General features: G+C 39.2%; 2 protein-coding genes across 8 annotated transcripts in view; one reads left to right on the forward strand and one right to left on the reverse strand.

The window, feature by feature from the left end:
- Positions 1–9,320, forward strand: part of LMBR1 (limb development membrane protein 1) — a 153,699-nt gene extending 144,379 nt beyond the window's left edge. For all 6 annotated transcript variants that reach the window (XM_037891074.2, XM_037891075.2, XM_037891076.2 and 3 more), the window contains one exon: positions 771–9,320. In XM_037891074.2, coding sequence (XP_037747002.1) covers positions 771–856 — 86 coding nt within the window. In that variant the 3' untranslated portion in view covers positions 857–9,320. The remainder of the gene's footprint in view (positions 1–770) is intronic.
- The window catches only part of RNF32 (ring finger protein 32), a 56,310-nt gene continuing 44,167 nt past the window's right edge, over positions 8,706–20,848 (reverse strand). The window contains exons 8-9 of one of the 2 annotated variants that reach the window (XM_027823895.3): positions 12,122–12,289; positions 8,706–11,661 (exon numbers count right to left, since the gene is read on the reverse strand). In XM_027823895.3, coding sequence (XP_027679696.2) covers positions 11,419–11,661; positions 12,122–12,289 — 411 coding nt within the window. In that variant the 3' untranslated portion in view covers positions 8,706–11,418. The remainder of the gene's footprint in view (positions 11,662–12,121; positions 12,290–20,848) is intronic. The other variant, XM_043541559.1, reaches the window with a different exon arrangement.

Consider the following 20,848-nt stretch of genomic DNA (forward strand, 5'->3'; position numbering starts at 1 on the left):
GGCTGGCAGACCCCTCCGGGAACAGGAACTGCAGGGGAGCCCTCCCAGCACACAACCCCAGCTACCCCCCTGCCGGCTCCCTGAGCTACCCCCAGCTGGCATACAGCCCCTAGCTACCCCCCTCCCTGCATCCTGAGCTATGTGCTGCCTGCGCTCTGAGCTACCCCCTCCCTGCACCCACAGCCATCCCCCGCCAACACACAGCCTCTAGCTACCCCCTCCCTGCACTCTGAGCTACGCCCTGCCAACACACAGTCCCTAGCTACTGAGCTGCTCCTTCCTGCCCACAGCTGATAACTGCCTCCTCCCTGCATCCTGAGCTACCCCCTTCCTGCGCCCTAAGATGTTTTCAAACTTTTTGAGCTAAGCCCCCCACCTTTGAGTTATAATTTTTGGTTGCATCGTCCCCCTCCCCCAACCCAGACAGGCAAGTAGCCTGCTGAGTTGAGTCAGGGGCTGGAGATGGCACTCCCTCCCTGGATTGCTGGCCCCTGTACCCCCCGAAACAGAAGTCACACTACGCCTATGTGCAAGGCCCCTGCCCCGACCTGCCCTCCTCCTTCCCAATAGACCCTGGAGTTTTTAGAGCATGTCGAGAGGGGCCTCAGAGAAAAAGGTTGATTTTGGCCTTAAGCAAATATGGAAAATAAATCCAAACACAATTTGGTTTGAATACAATGTGCTTTTAGCAGTTTTCCATTGTAAATATCTATATATGTGAAAAGCAGAAAATTGCATTTTACCTTATGTGTAATACCTTACCTATGCAGGTTTAGATAAACTTCATCTGTCGAACAATGCAAGAGACTCTGAGACAACAAAACCTTCTGCAAATGGGCATCAGAAAACACTGTGAGAAGCAATCATCTTCAATCAATAGAGCCGAAAACTTCAACCTCATGACATTCCTGTCATCTTCATCAAAATATCTTTGTATTAATTTCACTTGTTAATTTTGGGTCCAATCTTCTCTCACGTTTCACACTGTGTATTTCTGAGAAACCAAGCTACTTCAGATTCTACCATTTCTGATTTGATTTTGTATACTCCCCATCAGTTTATGCAGGAGGTGCCCTGAAGACTGGAAGCCGAGAAAAATAACTAATTCCTCTTTGGACAGAGCCTCATGTTTCTAGATATGATGCCCTACTACCATGTTAACTGTACAATACCTCCTCTGTGATATAAATATAATGCTGGTGAACAACTCTGAGACTTGGAAATAAAGGGTACATTTGAAGCCCAATATAACTCTAATTAGGAATGTTTAGGTGTCTTTAACAGCAAGACACACTTCTTTTCTACTAAGAATTCATTAAAAAATTGAAGTAATTCGGAGAGATCACTGTTACTTTCATACAGGATTCACTAGGCTGTATGTAATGTTTGACATCATGAAGCACTCTTACAGACCCAGCATTGTAGGCTTTTTATTCTTAGTTTTAAATGACAGAAGGTAATTTTCTTCAGTGGTAATCGTAAGGTGTCTTATCAAGTCTAATGAACACAAGATAAATTCTAACATACTTTTCCGTTAAATCTGAACCCAGTATGCTTTGTAGAAAGCTCTGCTGGCCTCTTATTGTTATAATTCTTACAGTACTATAACTTACAGTAAGTGTTATGCCATCGAGGTCAGTCGCCCTTCAAAATATACGCACATAAACTTCTGTTAACTCTGTGTGCGTGCACACGCACGTATCAACACAAGTAGCATAGACTTATGTCTAGTTATCTGCAGTTGCACACAGTTTCCTTAAAGGTTTTCTGAGTTAAGTCCTGGTGATAATAGTGCAGTATATTGTAGCTCAGTGGTGCAAGCCACTCTCTTTCATTAATCTCTGTTTTTCACTAACCTCTTCAGTTTCTCTCATATATATGTACACACACACACACACAGAGGAATGTTTATAGCTCGGTGCAAGCCATTATTTTTCACTAATCTCTTCAAGTCTTTAGTTTCTCTTATATACTATATAGTACTATATCTGTATATATAGTACTATATAGTGTGTGTGTGTGTGTGTGTAGTATACTATATATGTTGAATGCTAAGCTTACAGAAATGATGCAGTCAGTTGTGTCAGCAAAACCTACAGTTCAGTCTTTCTTGTGAGTATGAAGCTTTCTGCAATGTAACATGATTTAGCTGCTCTGAGCCCTTAGACCCAGAATGGCACTGATGAGGAGAAATTCGGTATTTTCTTTAGCATTGCTATAGAATCAGAAGTCCTACAAGTAGTATGTGACAATCACAGGTCACTATTAAAATATTTATACTTATGCCTGTTGTCCAACACTGCTGCACTAACACTTGACTTGAAAAGAGGAAGTATAAAGACTCTAAGGAGGACCATTGCATGTATATGTGTGTTCTGTAGACAGATCAGGCAAGGTTACTAAAACTTTTTTTGGTAAGTTTAATGTTTCTTCTTTCATATTTATGTAAAACTGAAATATGTCCACTTGAGGTCTGAGCCCTTCCACTCAATCAAACCATGATAATGGGCTTATATCCAGTAAGATTCTGAAACAAGTTAGTCTCTTCTGATGTCAAGTATCTCTTATCTGTTCTCTTCCTGAGTAATGTCTGAGTTCTGGACTTACACTTAATGAAATATGAATGAGATGGGAGCTTAGTGGAGTGCTTCACAAGCAAACCCCAAGTAACAGCCACAAAAATAATGGTTTCCTGAAGTGGCCTTTTCTGAATGGAAATTGGGCATAATATGAATACTGTTGCAATAATTTCTGAGCTATATCTACTGTTTATTAAGTTTATTAATAAGCTATATCTACTGCTTATTAGGTTTGGGTATGTTGTACCATTTTTGAGAGAGTAAAATTGCTAGTTTTTATTGAGACTTACAAGCATCTTTTTCTGTTGCTTACATTTATTGTTGAGTTTTTGGACAGCAGAAATTATTTTTCTCTCCATTGAGGCAAAGTTCCAACCAAGAACAGATAACTACACCTAAATTACTTCTAAAAAAAAAATGGATTCACGTTATAAACATTACAAGATTTATTAGTAAAAGCATTGACTCCTTGTATCCGTTGAGAGTGTATGGGCTTATGCATTAGAAGTGTAAAGAATGATAATATAAATTATCAACTTTTTATCTTTGGAAATGATAATATGACTATAATTGTACCATATCCCCACTGGGAGTGTGGTAAATTGTGACATATGATAGGGTTAGTTAATTTTATAAAACATATTCCAGCTTTCTGTAACACTGACTTTAAGGTAGTTGCCTCAGTAAGATTTTTTTTTGATCAGATCCCCAGATGAAATTGTCTGCATAAAGATCAAAAAGCAAAATTTCTGCTCAAGCTCTGGATGCTTTCTGCCTTAATTTTGATCTTCATCCTTCTCTCAGTATTGAGTCCACAGCAGAAACGGACTGTTTTTTTTTTGAGGGCATATGTGTTCTGTCAATAATCCAAGGAAATTAAGAAAAAGTCAAATAATTCACCATGCTTATATATGATTCCCCAAAATGGATTGTGTTTGGCTAGTGAGTTGTGTGGAGGCAAGCTCCAGTAGATAGGTTCACAAATAGTAAGAATACAAATTATAGTATGTAGGCAGAAAAAGAGGAAAGACTTGCACTGTTTTCCCCCTTGTCTTAGTATTTCTTTTCCTTCCAAAACAAACACTGCAGCATACTGATTGCACTCCGTCTAGTGGGTTGTGCTTTGAATCTTAGAGTCACAGATATGTATTGGTTAAAAAGCGTACTTAAATAAAGACACTATATACTGGAAGGAAGGCAAAAGTTTAGGTTCAGTGTGGTTCTTACAGTGGATTAATCTTCAGAGAAAGCCCAACCTTTCTGTAGCTGCTGACAGTGTTTTAACGTCTACTTTTTATATTGTGACACTGTCTACATTAAAAGTCCTGAAACTGACATTCTGTATGCGAAACTTTTTACAGATACAGTGCTACTTTCAAACGTAAATATAACACATTGGTCGTATAGTCACAGAAGGGTAAATTCATTTACACAGAAGCAATGGAGAAGTCATTAATGGATATTGACAGTGCACTTCCAATGTTTTGTCTCATGTAGTCAGGTGGTCTGTACCTCCTTCAGGTGTATACAGCAGATCTTGGTGACGTCAACATCTGCCTCATTTTTTATGAGGCTAAAGCACAGAGATGCTCCTGTCTCAAGATAAACAAGATACATTTTTGGTCTGATTTGTGGTATGTGAATTAAGTCTCTTAAGTTAGCCACCTCTTGGCTTTCTCCTGTGTTGGTAGCACAATATTCAATGCATAGTGGCAGGATTGTTGTAATATGGTGGGATTTTTAAGTGTAAGCACATCTTCCGTATTTACCTTTTTAAGGTGAAAATTAAATTGGTATGATGTTACTTTAGAAGTAACGATTTTTGGATTCATAGGAAACTTTGTTTACAGATTGTAACGGTGTTTACTGTTGGCCCTGCTTCTCCGATATCTTTGACACAGTCGACTGGTCTAGTGTCATAGAAATTAAAGAATTTAACAAGAAATTATTTTGTGTTTTGGTTCAGAAGTACCGTGTTAAAGCTTCACCAGTATCACCAACCACTGGAGCTGTGGGAGTATTAATCCTCCATGCTCCCGAAGCCTCTTGTAATCAGATACAGTATAGCGTGCCTCCTGTGTGCGCAGTGCTGTGCAAACCAGGGAAGAGGTGGTCCCTGCCCTGAAGAGTCTGCTGTCTAAATTAGACACGGGTAAGGCAGTCCTTATTTACTGAATCTACATCACGGTACACATGAGAAATGGATAGAAGGTAAAGTTTTCAAGATGAATTTTTATATCAAATATGGGATTGTCTGGATGAGTCTCTGCCAGTGTTCACATACGTTAGGTTGATGTCTTCGCGACGGTATTGTGGGGGACCTAGAGTAAACCATTTAGTCATAAAATATAACCCTAGCCCTTCCTGTTCCCAAAGAAACATAAGGATTTAAGGTCACTTGCTCTCAATCTGTACTATTTTTCCTTGAATTTCATAAGTATAACATGATACCCTTTAGCCCAAATTGTCAAGAGTTTTGCAGAAAGCAATGCATGTATCTGTTCTAGGCAATTCAGTCTTGCTTCTATTGTGTTCTAAATAGCCCATCTTATTGCAAAGTATTAAGCCCAAAGAGTATCACTGAATCTTTTCTTGCATCTTACACATGCTCAGATGAAACTAGAGCATGCTGTTTTTAAAACATACAGTAGTATAACTCATATCAGGTGATTTTACATGCATAATTAGGACAATACAGTTAATTTAAAAAAAAAAAGAAATATACTTCATCTTGTTCAGAAAAACAAATTAGATACTTTTAACACTGTGATCCCTGGCATTTTCAAATGTCAAAATAAGGTCTTTTAGTCATTGATAATGTTCTGAGGGATATTCTTGTCAAAAAAGCCAGCATTTACAGATACTAAAATAAATGTGGCATTAGCCTTAGAGTAGCATATAAATCAGACTACCTCTGGTATCAAATAGGTGTGCAAATGTACTGATTAAATGTGCCACTGGCAGAAAAGTGCTTTTTTAAAGGAGCTGATGTTCTCTTGTAGATGAATATTAACTGAGTTATTTCAAGCTCTGCTTTGAGTGCATCACAGTCAGCAAGGATGCACAGAGGAAAGAGCTGACATCCACGGTGTTCTGATGCTGGCTCCATAGCCCTGGAATACATTGGCTTGCAGCAAATTATGAGAAACCCTCACCACATCCGGCCCCCCCGCCTCCTCCCCACATTTTTTGTTTTTAAACAAATCTCCAACTCCAGCATATAGGAAGTTGCGGAACTCCCTTTTTGTCATAGTCTGGTTTGTCCTTCTCCCCTGCCACACAACTCCAGACTTTGACTGAGGCTGGGACCCTGCAGTTACTAAAGGATATCTAGAGGTTTTGAACTGTGCTCTATGTGGAGCTGGTTTGTCCTATGGTGCTCGCTAGTCAGTATTTTCCTCCGGGATGTCGTATGATTATGAATGGGAGGGATGTGGTCTGTATAGTAGTAAACAAGAGGGCACGTTGTCCATGAGACAAACTCTTACATGTTCCACATTAGGATTAAAATTTTGAGGACCCTGGTATACTTGTAGGAAAGAGTATCCTGTGGGGAGGTGGACTGGTCCTGAGCCTGACCTTCAGGACACCAAGTTACAAAATAGTTGTAAACACTTTTACGGGGTTTTGGTACCTTCTGCATTACCAGTGATGACAATGTGAATGGTCTTTTTTCTTCTAACTGGTTGACCTCTAAAAACGGAGTTTTCATGTAACAGAAGCCCACGTTTCCATTAGGTACATGGAACTTATGAATCAGATGATGCTTTCTTCTGGATTGGGCCCTGCGTTCTTAAAACTTAACATTTTGACTCCCTTTTCCTTTTCATGTACTTCAGTAGGTAATATCATTCAGTGGCTTCAAACTGTCAATAATATGTACTTCAAACATAAGATTTTCACCTTTGCCTGGATAGACAAGATGGGAAATAAGAGAACGAGTTAATCTAAATAGAACTCGGATGTCTGATGTATAATGGTACTAATTAGCCCCCCCAAACTGCAAGTCCTGGGCACGTGCAGAATTTTCCCCCCACACGAGGCCCCATTGGCCTGACTGGAGCAGCTTCTCCAAATATAGAGTCAAACTACACCTATGCTAATTAGCAGGAAGTCTAAACGTGAAATCCATTGTTTTCTAGAATACTTTCCTATTCCACTAACTTAAGATTCTCTTACTGTACTTTCTTCCACAGATAAGTTTTCAGCTTTTATTTTTGATTAAATAGTATGTGTCAACAAGTTGCCCTTAACTTATAATGTACAGATGTTTAAGTTAAATAGAATTGCAGAAAATGTTACAAAATAACCATCTACTTATGGTTGCAAGGCATTTTACAGGAGAACAGTAGCTTTGGTTTCAATTACAAGTAATCTATGAAGTGTAAGGATAGCTGCAAGTTTTAGTAGCAAAGTTGTTTTTTAATTAAAAATAGGAAAGGTGAAATAGGATCTTAAATTCTGTACAACCGTTGCTTGCCTAATTTATTGTTCATTCATGGACTTTTCCTAATAGCCACTTTATTAGCCACTTTTATTAATAATTCAGATTTATATTTGTTAGCTTTAAATTTGAAACCAAAAATATCTGTTTCAACTACACTACAGGTTGATTCCAGTTGGGCAAAATGGCTGAAGAGTAATAAAAGAGAAATCCTTTAACAAATGTAATAGAAGTAAATGCTGATGATCTCAGCCCAACATACTTGGATGAGAGCTATCTAAAAGTTGTATCTGATCAAAATTAAAACTTTGTTATGAAACCCCAATTTTTGAAAACTGTTCGGATGTCTACAGAGAAGTTTGTAAAATCTGGGGGTATCTATATCAAATGTTTTTAAATAATACATAATTATGCTGTCTTTCTAGATATTTGTACTAGTCATTTCAACATGCTGCTCTTCTATTTATTCCATTAAATATAATTTGTATACAAAGTAACTTTTTAAAGGTCATTATAAGGTTTCCTTCATGATCAGGACTTTAGCCTGCCTACCCCATTCACTCATCACTTCCATTTGCTTCAAGGAATGAAAGCTCAGGACATCAGCTTTGATTTTATTTAATGCTCGTCTGCTCCCCCAGTAGTCCCATATAAGGTTTCTTAGTACAAGTATTTATACTCTGGAAATACCAGTACTGTCTGGTCATTCAGTTGTCACCACAGAATTCCATTAAAATAAAGACTGGTCACTTAATATGCCCCACCTCACTGGAGATAAAAAAATGAATCTGTTGGTACATCAATATATAGCAGCTCTTTACAGTTGTGATTACCAAGCCAAACATACTATCGCACCAAGAAATGAAGGGTTTTATTCTGTACTTTGTGTTGTGTTTCCTTAATTGCTCATTAGGAGCCAAAAAGTGAGTGATGCTGCGTGTGTGTAGTTTGGCCTTTGTCTATATTGGAGAAAATGTAGAAAACATGCCAACTAACACATTTCAGACAGCATGATGTTAAAGATGATGACCTTGCTTTTAGTGTGGATAAGATGGTCATGCTAAAATGCTTATGGGCAAAATTCTGTTTAACATCCTGCTAACTGAAACATGTTTTCTAACACTAAAGCCTTTTCCCAGTTCAGAAAAGCTACACAAAATCTTCTGGTTTCAAGTACAATGAAAAAGTTGTGAACAAAAAATTCAACCATTGCCCAGTTTTTAAAGGTAACCTTAAAATATTTTGTCTTATCTGGTTTCGATTGGTATAGAAATTTAGAAAATGAAGATATGTTAGGATTGTGGATTTAAAATTGTAGCCTGTGACCAATACAGCAATACACATACACAAACTAAAAATACAGAGTATTTAGGTTCCTCTATCTATATGCAAGAATGATTTCCTGACTCAGGCAAAACGCCCATTGAACTCAATGGGCTTGTCTATGCTAAGCTTTTTTAAAAAAGCAAAATCCCAGGGGTTGCACTGCCATGGGTGGGAGTACACCCAAGGCTCAGACTGCCACCAGCGTTCTTATAACTTTATTGTCGAGGCATGCTTTGAGGAGGGTTAGATGACATCATAAAAATACCACCTTTTCTGCATTAGACCATACATATGCACTAATGGTGGTGCAACGGCAGATCAAAAAAAGTAATACAGGTTCAGCTAATTAGTGGGCATTTTTCCTCATGCAGGTTCAGGCTCTTTCATTCCAATCTTAACAGTGTAGGTCTGTCTTTGCACAAATTTATGCATTCTTAACTTTTAAGCATATGTGCAGTCCTGTTGAGTTCAGTGGAACTACTCACATGCTGAAGTTAGGCAAGTGCTTAATTCTTTGCAGTATCAAGGCCTTAGTTAACTAAAAACTTTTGTATGTGGGCATTCTCATATCTTGGAAGCAAAATATGTCTGAAAAATGTTTTTAGCACTAAAGTAACTGTTACCAATCTGTAGCAGATGCATCTTCCCCACTAAATCCTTGAGGTTAATTTAATTTAGGTCATCAGAAAATGTGTACTTTATAAAATTTTCAGTTGTGGTTACCTTGCAGTGTTACAAAACTATATGAAAACTGCCTTTTTAGATGGTTTGAATGTCACAGTACAATAGTGAAAAGGAGTAGATTTAGTATCTTTTCCCTTTATTTGAAATGTCACAATTTGTGTGTTTTTAGTAATATTTTTATTAAACTCTGTTTTCAATGAAGTCAAACTGTGATTTACAATGTGCTTTTTTTGGTCAACGTTTGTATTAAAAATAAACGATGGACTTTTGAGTCTTTGTAAGATGTTTCTCCATTGTCTGTGCATGCCTTACAATTTACTCCTCTGTAATATATTGTGACAGACCCAGACCAGTGGGGTACAGGAGTTTGGTAGAAGGCAAATATACTGGCCACTGGATGAACAGTTTTCTATTCCCTGAGTGACCAGAGCAGGGGCTGCACTAGAGCAATCAGGAACCTGCTAGAACCAATTAAGACAGGCAAGCTAATTAAGACACCCAGAGCCAATTAAGAACATACTAGAATCAGTTATGGCAGGCAGACTAATCAGGACACCTGGTTTTAAAAGGACCTCCCATCAGTTAGCGGGGGGGGGGGGGCATGCAAGGAGCAGGGAGTGAGAAGGCAAACTGCTGGAGGACTGAGGAATACAGGCATGATCAGGCTTCAGGAGGAAGATCCTGGGGTGAGGATAAAGAAGGTGTTGGGAGGAGGCCCTGGGGAAGTAGCTCAGAGAGTTGTAGCTGTCACACAGCTGATACAGGAGACATAGACAGCTGCTATCCACAGGGCTCTGGGCTGGAACCCAGAGTAGAGGGCGGGCCCGGGTTTACCCCCAGAGCCCCAATTCCTGATTGAACACAGGAGGAGTTGACGTGGTCTGTGACAACACCAGAAGGGAACGTCTAATTTGGAAAGGGATCTGGCCTGTCCCAGACACACTAGGTGGGACAGCAGAGACTGTGGAGATTGTTCTCCATTTCCTCCATGCTGGCCAGTGATGAGGTTAGCTGAGTGAACGGCAGATTTGAGCCTCTAGCAGAAATGGCCAAAATGAGGGCTGCCGTGAACCTCTGAGGTGAGCAAATCTGCCAAAAAGTGCAGGACCCACCAAAGCCGAGGAGGAACTTTGTCACAATATGCATTCCACCTCACTGTGGAGGGTGGCTTAATGTGTGTAAAAAGCTTGAGAGCCTCTAACACAAGCCATTTGTTCAAGTTCGGAGTATCATAGGGGGGTAGCAGAGATCCCGATAGGTTCAGTAGGCGTTAACACCCTTTGGACCAAAACATGGAGCAGAAATAAAGCAAAAGACAAACATGTAGCAAAACCATCAAAAAGCAAACCCGTACCTTTTACATGCCTGTATCCTAATTTTAGTTTTTAATTAATGGAAAAATACACAGGCTATCAATAGTACTTTTCGGTAATCTTTGACACAGAACCATTCTAATTTAAATATGGGCAGTCTGCAAGCATTTTCAGCATTGTGAGTCATATAGTTTCCTAAAGCATCTGAAACATTTTAACAAAAGTTTAGCTTTCAGGCTCTCCTGGGTGCATGACATTGATCAAGGGATTTTAGGCCTTAACTCAAAGTTCAAGGGTAACAGTCCACAACTGAAAGGTTTTAAATGCATTTTGGTCTCTTCTAACCTGGACGATATTACTTAGTCCCACTGTCATGACAAGTTCCTGAACCAACTTGTTCCTTTATGGGGACCACTCAGCCACATTTGCAGTAGGGCTATTTTGCAGTACTTCCCATTTGCCTATAGTTGACCTTGTAATGTGGTTTCCAGCCATTAAAGGAGAGGAGCCAGCCCAGCTGCATTCAGCTACTAAAAGGAGCTGAAGAAGTAATGCATCTCCTTCCACACTCATCGGTGGTATTTCCAACTGCCTGGGCGGTGCTATCCAGGGAATCTGTCTTTTCCTGTTGTTCAACATGAGTAACTCCCGTGGGGAGTATGTAGATGGAATCCACTGAATGAAGAAAGGAGTCAAAGGGAAGAGTTCTCAAGGAAAGGGAGAAGAAAAAGGGATCCTGGGATGTGCAGGAGATGGAGAGGGTAGTGTGCCTCTGAGAGGGAGGAGGTTAAAGAAAGGAGAAGACCAGGAAGGGAAAACAGAACATAAGGGGAACCAAAGGGAGTAGAAGACAGGTAAGACTGTGGAGAGCAAGGAAAAGCAACAAGTCAGAGAAATGATAGCACAATGCCCATTTAACTTTTATTTCTATTAGTGAGGATCAGCATCCATAGAGAAGTGTTTTTTCTCACACTGGATCTGACAAGGCTTTAATCTCCTGTGAGGCTATCTATCATTACACCGATTAAAAATTCTGTTATGCAGCTCATTCTGGACTGTTTACATGTTTATATCAACATTCAAGAATTTTCTTTTGATAACAAGAGCGACATAAGGGACAAACAAGTTTTTCTCCCAAGGAAAACTCTTCAAATGCTTGAAGACAAGTCTGATGAAACATATGTGAACAAGAGAGCAGAACAGTCTGGCGCGAATACCGATTATTGCTGTTCTCAGAGAAGACGCTTGGAGGATGAGTGATATGACACAGTGGCATAATGCAAATAGGGCAGTCAAATATCTCTTGCCGAAATGCCTGAGGGGAAAATAAGAAAATATTAGTTATTGTAGACTGATAACTAAACATTGGAAGGCATGCATAGCAGCAATACCCTATACAACAAGAAGGTTCAAAGTGCATTTTGTAACAATTGGTGGTATGTTCTTCAATATTTAATCTATTGAAACCTGTTCTGTATCTCTTCACATCAGGATAATTCTGAAATATCTTTAATATTACTTCCCTTTTTATCGAACACAGGAGGAATTATTTGTAATCATAAACCAAACAATAGTTATTGTAGCAAAATGTTTAACTTCAAGGTACTGTACTGTTTAAAAAAAAGTTTGCAGATATTGTTTTAGCGTGTGGATTGACAAATGACACCAGGGAATTTTTTGGATGGAGGATATGCTGGAAAAAACTTTCCTGCTTTGACACTGACTATAGTTGCAAAATGAATTGAGATCATCATCCAATTGGCTCCGAAACCAACCTGCATCTGTATTTTCTCCCATTCAGTTTCACTTATTAACGGGGCAAATTTTTCCTCCAACTGTTGAAGCACATTTCGACTTGCAGCTATAGAAGAATCAATTTCAGAAAAAAACTCATCTATGTTTGTGTCATAAGAACTCAATAACCGATTGCTGATCTCCTGAAACTAAAGAACAAGGGGAAAAAATAGCCTCCAGTTAGAATATTAACAGCTACCAGCACAGATTTTCAAAATTATCGTAAATTGCTAAAAAAAAATCAAGGAAACACATTCTTGAGAACTTTTTAAAATAAACTTTATTTATCAAAATAATACTTTATCCTTGGCCAAACAGTGCATGCAACTACTCTGTCCAAACATCGTGCACTGTTACTTAATATGTACAAAGTACAAACATCTGCCTTTTTTGTATTAACTGTCCAAAGGTCTCTGCTTTATACTCTTAAAGGCTTTAACTCATACATGAAGACAAGGTTAGTTTGAAAGTACAGATCTTAGCCAGCAAGAACACATTTAATCTTTCTTCATTTTAAAAGATGACCATCTTTTTAAAAAAGTGCATGTACTATGTTTTGTTAACACTATTAAAGGCATCTAACCAAAGTATGCACATCAAACAGTAGTGCTAAATTATTTTTAGTGCATAATGCTACCCCCAACAGAAGAAGTAATGAACTGAAGTATAACCAGCTCTCACTCCATTTTAACCCAGCAGACTCGGGCCTCCGTCTCAAATAAAATCCCAGATAGTCTATATTTCCTCTCATCTACTATAATCCACACGGTACCTGAAAGCTCAGTACAGAACAACACTCATCTTAGAAGTACCACACGGCCTGCGTCCTTCGAGATTCTGATTTCTATAGTGATTCTTGAGGATTTGAGAAACATTCCATGGACAGGGATGGGTCGTGGGCCAATGCCCCTGGACTCTGTTTCTCTCTCAGGAGAAGAAAATGGGGATTATTCAGTGCATGTGTTCTTTTGTTTGAAGTCCACAATCACAGGAGTCAATTCACTTACAGAGTGACTCAAGATCACCAGCATGGAAGTTTTTCCATGTCAAAAGGGCTTGCATATGAAGTTTTCTGCATCTGTGTTTGACAGCGAAAATACTGTCAACATGTTTGTTTGTTTTTTTCTCCACAGCCTGATTCCGTGCCAGACCCCCATGCATGCAGGAAACTTTTTTCTTCTTTTGTCTCATTGCTTGGGTACCCTATGCCTGGGGAACAGGTACTTCCCTGCAAATACTGACTTGAAACTGGATTGCATTCATAAGATAGGATGTAAGTATTAGATCTTCAATGTCAGATTTTGAAAGGGGTCTAAGGGAGTTAGGCACCCAGCTCCCACTGAATGACTTGTTATAAAATCCCAATTTTAGCTAACATTTCAAGACATGATTTTTAAACTTTGACTGTCATTGGTGTAGTTCAGAATTAGTGGCAGACATAGCCTCCATGTCAATTAGATTTCCAAAATTAGTTACCCAGGTGTGTAGATGTTAAAGTCAGCTTTATAATGAAACTCTTAACTATGATCTCTCCATAATCTATTGTTTCTAGCTAAAGTGAATGCTTTGAAACAAAGAAAAACTTTAGAGCCATCCAGAAAAGGAAAATGATGGGATGCTTTATAAGAGCGGGGATAGGTAAATTTCTGTCTTGTGCAGAAGTCTGATTTGATTATATTTTTTAGTTTGTCCTTTTAAGCAAGAAAAGTGGAAACCTGTTAATTCACACTGACTGGGAGACCCACTATGGTCGACTGCATTTTGCACTATAGCGAAAAAACAAGGGTGATACAACCATTAAATGTGTTTCTGTCCATTTAATTTGTCAATTGCAGTTTAGGTTTAATGATGATATGAGAACATGAGTATATGAAAGAATGCATAAATTTTTAAATTGTACTATGAGGCCCCTTTACAGCATCTCCTTGTAAAACTTTCTGAGAGGTGAGCGGGGGTGTTAAGAGAGAGAGAGTGTGTGTGTGTGTGTGTGTGAGAGAGAGTGAGTGTCTCGCACAGTGCATATTAGTGAAGCTATTTCTGTACTTCCATGGTGTCCTTTCATTAAGAAAAGATCTTTCAAATTCCATCACATGCAAATATGTGCATTGACCTTAAACATATATTTTTTTTAAATCCAAACCCTTCTCCCCTTCAGTATTTGCATTTTACATGATTTCCATATATTTCTAAATGACAAAACTGAGACTCTCTTTTGGATGAGATGCACAATATGTATTGGACTAATGAGATTTTATTTTAATCTGGTTATTAGTCATATACTGCCCTGAGTGTTTTAATGAGCTAAGTCTCTGAAATTACATGTATTGTAAAAAGTTATTGGAGTCTTAATTTGCTTTATCTGAATTACTGTCAAAGACTAAGTTTTAGAATTTAATTAACTTGTTCCATATTTGATATAAAGCCTACTTCTGCTCCAAGTGAAGTCAATGTTAAAGCTGACTGACTTCAGTGGCAGCAGGAGTAGGCCCTTACCCAGCATGATTCATTGGTCTCTGTTCAGAAAGAAATCAAGCCCGGATTGATTCTTTGGGAAAATTTTTCTACAGTACACTGGCAGAACTATGCTGTACAGCTTGCATTATGCCTGGCTATACCCTGGCTTTCAATGAATATCAAACTGGCACATACCTTAGAAAATTATTTCCATGAGAAACCTATAGTGGCCATCAGAAATGAGCATAAATTAGAGCAGCCATGAGGCTGCTTCAGCTTTTGCTGGTGGTCAGGCAGGGCCCAGAATATGGTGAGTACATAAATAGTTTAAAGAAGTGAGACCCAGTAGGTGGCCTGTGCCCCAAATGTGGCCCACCAAGGCTTCCTGTGTGTCCCGCCAGCTCACCTTAAAAAATGTTTATAAGTAAGTTCACGAACAGTGATGCACTACCTATCATTTGCCTATGATTTAGTAAATAACTTACTGGCAGTGCTTAATTTGTAATGAAAGAGGTGTGGGGGCAACCCCGGCACAAATTAAGCATTGACAGGGAGGCTGGAGAGCGGCGGCTGCTGGCCAGGCGCCCAGCCCTGAAGGCAGTGCTGTCAGCAGCAGCAGGGCAGAAGTAAGGGTGACGTGGTGTGGTACTGCCACCTTTACCTCTATGCTGCTGCTGCTGGCAGCGGCACTGTCTTCAGAGCTGGGTGGCTGGAGAGCAGCAGCTGCTGGCCAGGAGCGCAGAGAAGCCGGGGATATGAATTTCCAAGGCTAAAGGTGCTGGGGTTAAGCCCCAGCACAAATTAAGCACTGCTTACTGGATCTGAAGTTCTCGCAATCGCATCGGCTGCAGTTGAGCTCGGACGGTGCTCATTTTTTCATTAGTGATGGAAATGGAGCCAAAAATGCATGCAAATGGGAGTAAATGTCACCAAGTCAACAGTGAGAGCCGAGCTTTTAACCCATCCTGGACAGCAGATTTTCTTTTTATTATGCCACCTCATTTAAACACAAATCTTTTGTGTTTACTGTGCCACACTACTGTGTCCCTCTGTAAGGCCGTCAACATAAAGCACCACTTTGAATCAAGGCACAGTGTCAAGGTTCCTTCCCCACTCTGAACTCTAGAGTACAGATGTGGGGACCTGCATGAAAACCCCCCTAAGCTTATTTTTACCAGCTTAGGTTAAAACTTCCCCAAGGTACAAACTATTTTACCTTTTGTCCCTGAACTTTATTGCTGCCACCAAGCATCGAACAAAATATAACCGGGAAAGAGCCCACTTGGAAACGTCTTTCCCTCAAAATCCCCCCAAGCCCTACACCCCCTTTCCTGGGGAAGGCTTGATAAAAATCCTCGCCAATTTGCATAGGTGAACACAAACCAAAACCCTTGGATCTTAAGAACAAGGAAAAAGCAATCAGGTTCTTAAAAGAAGAATTTTGATTAAAGAAAAAGTAAAAGAATCACCTCTGTAAAATCAGGATGGTAAATACCTTACAGGGTAATCAGATTCAAAACATAGAGAATCCCTCTAGGCAAAACCTTAAGTTACAAAAAGACACAAAAACAGGAATATACATTCCATTCAGCACAACTTATTTTATCAGCCATTTAAACAAAACAGAGTAACAGCCGTGTTAGTCTGTATTCGTAAAAAGAAAAGGAGTACTTGTGGCACCTTAGAGACTAACCAGTTTATTTGAGCATGAGCTTTCGTGAGCTACAGCTCACTTCATCGGATGCATAGCATATCCTATATGCTATACATCCGATGAAGTGAGCTGTAGCTCACGAAAGCTCATGCTCAAATAAACTGGTTAGTCTCTAAGGTGCCACAAGTACTCCTTTTCTTTAAACAAAACAGAATCTAACGCATATCTAACTAGATTGCTTATTAACCCTTTAAAGGAGTTCTGACCTGCATTCCTGCTCTGGTACCGGCAAAAGACAACACAGCCAGAGAGACCCTTTGTTCCCCCCCCCACTCCAGCTTTGAAAGTATCTTGTCTCCTCACTGGTCATTTTGGTCAGGTGCCAGCGAGGTTGTCTTAGCTTCTTAACCCTTTACAGGTGAAAGGGTTTTTCCTCTGGCCAGGAGGGATTTAAAGGTGTTTACCCTTCCCTTTATATTTATGACACACAGTAAATTTAATTCAGCCTATCTTCCTGGCAGTGTTGCAAGATGTGACAAAATTGAAAATCTGAAGTCTTTGTATCACACTTCAAATGTCATTCTCACAACATCAGCGACTGTACAGGAAAAAGAAACAGCTACTTCTCTTTGGATAATGTTGGTACTAACTAAAAAGAAAAAGCCTTCCCTGCATGCTGAACTTGTGAAGGAGTGCACGATGGAAATGCTGGAGGAGCTTTTTGCTGGAGATAAAAATAAAGATGACATTTTGAACTGTGTGAAGCAAGTTCCACTGTCTGATTCCACGGCAGTGGGAAGACTGGAGGTAAATTTATGAGGACTGTTTGTTACCACTGCTTTCCAATTTAAAAAACACCAAATACATCTCTCTTGCAGTGGACAAATCAAGCAATTTAAGTGACACTGCCCAGTTATCACTGTTTGTTAGATTTTATGAAAGTGAAATTTTTCAAGGAAGAATTTTTGTGCTTAATACCATTGGAAAGCTACACCACAGGAGAGATCATTTTTGAAAAGATAACCATTTTTTGAAAAAAATGGTTTAAATCTGTAGAAAGTAAACTTGCTTGTTACAGACAGAGATCCCTCCATGACAGGGAAAGAGAAGGGCTTTGCTTCACATTTGGCAGTGATACACTTCACTGCATCATTCACAAGATTGTCCTGTGTGGTAAGTTGTCTGGGGACTTGAAAAAAAACCAATGGGTACTGTGATGAGATGAGTATGTGTAGTTCACTAAACTTCTAGTTTGCAACATCGTCTTTTTAAAGCTCTTTTACAAGACATTTCAGCCGAACACAGTGACCAGCTGCAGCACGATGACATTCGCTGGTTAAGTCGGGAGCACGTGTTAGAGAAGTTTTGTGCGCTTCAAAAAGAAATAACAGACTTTCTTTCAAACTACAAGACCAACAAGGCTTGCGAGTTCCTGTAATTTATGAATAATGTCCCCTGTATGTCAGAGGTAGCTTTCCTGTGCAATATTAACTAGTCACTTGAATTTCCTCAACTTGCAGCTCCAAGGCCATTCAAGCAGCGTTGGGAATCTGTTTGAAAAAGTGTGTCCCTTTCAGAGGAATTTTTAAATCTTTGAGACAGACTTAACAGGAAAGATGTTGCATTGACTCACATTGCATGTTGTTGCTATAGCTGAAACTTCACTGAATGCGATTCAATAATTTCTAAAAAATCTGATCCAAAATTTTAAAATGCAATTTGAGAATTTTAAAATTCCAAAGTATTTGCTTTTATTTGTTTGTGATCCATTTGTTGCCTCTGCCAATGGATCTTGCCCTTCTGAAGCAAAGAATATTCTTGATTCAATTGATGAAGGTGCCTTTCAATTAGAAATTGTAAGGCTCTAAAGCTCAGACGTCTTGAAGGCAAAATTCAGAGAAGTGGAACTTTGTGATTTTTGGACTAAATATGCTGACCAGTTTCAGAACAACCAGAATCTAGCCATCTATCTTTTAACGATGTTCAGATCAACGTACATCTGTGAATGTGGGTTTTCTACCATGAACATTACAAAAAACCAACACTGTAATCGTCTGACATATGAGCATCTTCCCCCATGCATGTGACTTGCCCTGACCTCTTACAAACCACTCTTCACAGAGCTTGCCAGAGATCATTGATGTCACCTCTCCCATTCGAGATTACCACAAACTCAGGTAATAATGTTGAGTCATAAACTTCGTTAAAAGATAGAAACACTAATACTTATGTTGTAATCGAGGCTTTATTTATTGGCAGCTGAATTTTTTTTTTTGTCCACCTTCTGCACAAATGACCCACCTCTTGTTATAAAATTCTCAAATCGGCCCACAGGTAGATCTAATTGAGTATCACTGGTTTAAAGCCACCTTTGTTTCATCCTCTGTTTCTGTGATGAGCACATGAGCAAAGTGACACAGAATCTGGCACCTTATAGCGTATATCCTCAGTGTCGGTTTCTACTCCTTGATCTTTCCTTAGGCAACACTATGAAAGGCATGCTGTTGCTGGGGAAGAGCAGACAGTAAAGAGAGCACACATGCTGCTGTGAGCTAGAGGCAGGGGAATGAGCCAGCTTCTTCCAAAAATCCCAGCAGGTTGCTGCTCAGTGGGTAAAAAGTTTTTTCCACATAACCCATGTAACTCTTGAAAGGAGAAGCTGTACATGAGCTTGTCTGACAATGGCTGTGCTGTTTGTTCCTCTTTCCCTCTGTTAGACTCAGCTGTAAGAGGTCTACCATTCGCTCCTCAAAATCACACTTGTGTTCTCCCTGCCCTGCTCAGCCAAAGGATGTTGGGTCCTCGCATCAGGCTTCCCTGAGCCAAAGCCATACAAGAATCAGAGGAGACATTTTTTTTGCTTATGACTGATCCAGCAAGTTCCCCTGCATGGATGCTACCTGCTTTGAGGTTTCCAACTGATTTTCTGCAGAATGACCCCAGCCCAAGCCATCACTCAGGAAGTGGAATCAGGGACTGGAAGACAGAAATGTAGCTAACTCTTAAAAATGGGGGTTTATGCTAAAAGGCCTATAAATATTTAAAGTCTATATAGGAAGGGATAAGCACCCTTTATAGAATACGGAATTGGTAGTGTTAATTTACTAGGCATTATGTTCACCATTACTGATGCTAAATCCTGATCTGTGTCAATGCACAAGTTATTACATCATTTTATTTTTCAAAAATTTGAAACTGATTAATAGGTAAAAGTGCGACTCAGCCTACTGGCTCCTCAGTACACCAAAACAGCTTATGTCTGAAAGTATCTTTGAGTAATTAATCTGTATCTTTTTGTGATTTCATTATAGGGTCATTAGGGAAATATTTCAGCTTGAATGGTGTGACAAACTAGGAGTTCTAACTACTTTATATCAATATGCAAAGTGACATCAATCATTTGCAATGAAATGTTGCAAACAAAAGCACCTTAGTGAACTCTGTACAGAGAAACCTTCTTAAGTGATCCATCTTAATGTCAGCAAATTGTTTACTAATGTGTTGACCTATGGCAACCCTCAAAAGTAAAATGAAAAGGCTAAAGTTTACAGCATATCAATGAATCAGTTGATAAGCTTTTACTGGTTTAATATCCTCCTAGTCTTGCTGCTTGGAGCCACTTCAAGTTAGCAACAGAATGTTTGCTATCACCATGTGATAAAGGAAGTCAAACGACTAAACAAACTCCAGGACCATTATACTGTTTGGTGAGATTTAAATTAAAATTGTTGGGAGAAATCATGGGGGGGGGAGAGAGAGGAAACTAAAGTCAACTGCACAGATTTACAAATGACTTACCTAGCTTCCCAAACAATAGTCAAGACTTTTACTTAAACTGGAGACAATGCAATGCATTTGAAAAGATTTAATTGCAGCAGTAAAAGATCATACCTCAATTAAATGACTTATGCAAGCAGACTTTATAGATAAGGATCAAAGAAATTCACTACCGAACACACGGCATTCTAGGCAACACTTTGTTTTCTGTACCCACTGATGCTAAAAAGTTGCATAGCTTGGTTTCAGTGACCTTTCATATTCCCTTTGATCTAAATTAGTAAGAACTTTAATGGATCAGTATAATAAGGGCTACTGTATCACCATCAGACAAATAAAATACACTCTTCTTAACAATATTTCAGGCCTACATTCTAATTCTATGGCAATTGTTTAAGACTGCAAAACTAGACATTTGACTTTTGTGGGCTTGCCAAAGGAAGTAGGTCTATATTTTAAAAAATCTACTTGCTAACCCCCAATCTCTTAACTGTACCACTGTTCAGTTCTGTTAGCAGCTGGGGAGTGACATTTTAAGAGCATGACACAAGTTTATGAGAGGAGAAATGCATCTTAGAAAAGCTTTTTTCCATCTGGAAATGGATTGCTGTATGTGAAAAATTACCCAAGTGTTTTATTAACAAACGGACACTAAACAAAGGTATGGAAAGCGAAAAGTGGAGAAAGCCAGTTCTCATTTGAAAGCCACAGAGAAAAGAACTAAGAAAAATGAGTGTGTATCCCTTGATTGTGATTTATATTCTCTAAACACATTCAAACCTGGGCAATCCAAATCAGTATGTGTTATCCATGTGTGTCTGAA

Source organism: Chelonia mydas, chromosome 2 (genome assembly GCF_015237465.2).
Source record: "Chelonia mydas isolate rCheMyd1 chromosome 2, rCheMyd1.pri.v2, whole genome shotgun sequence".
Taxonomy (NCBI): Eukaryota; Metazoa; Chordata; order Testudines; family Cheloniidae; genus Chelonia; species Chelonia mydas.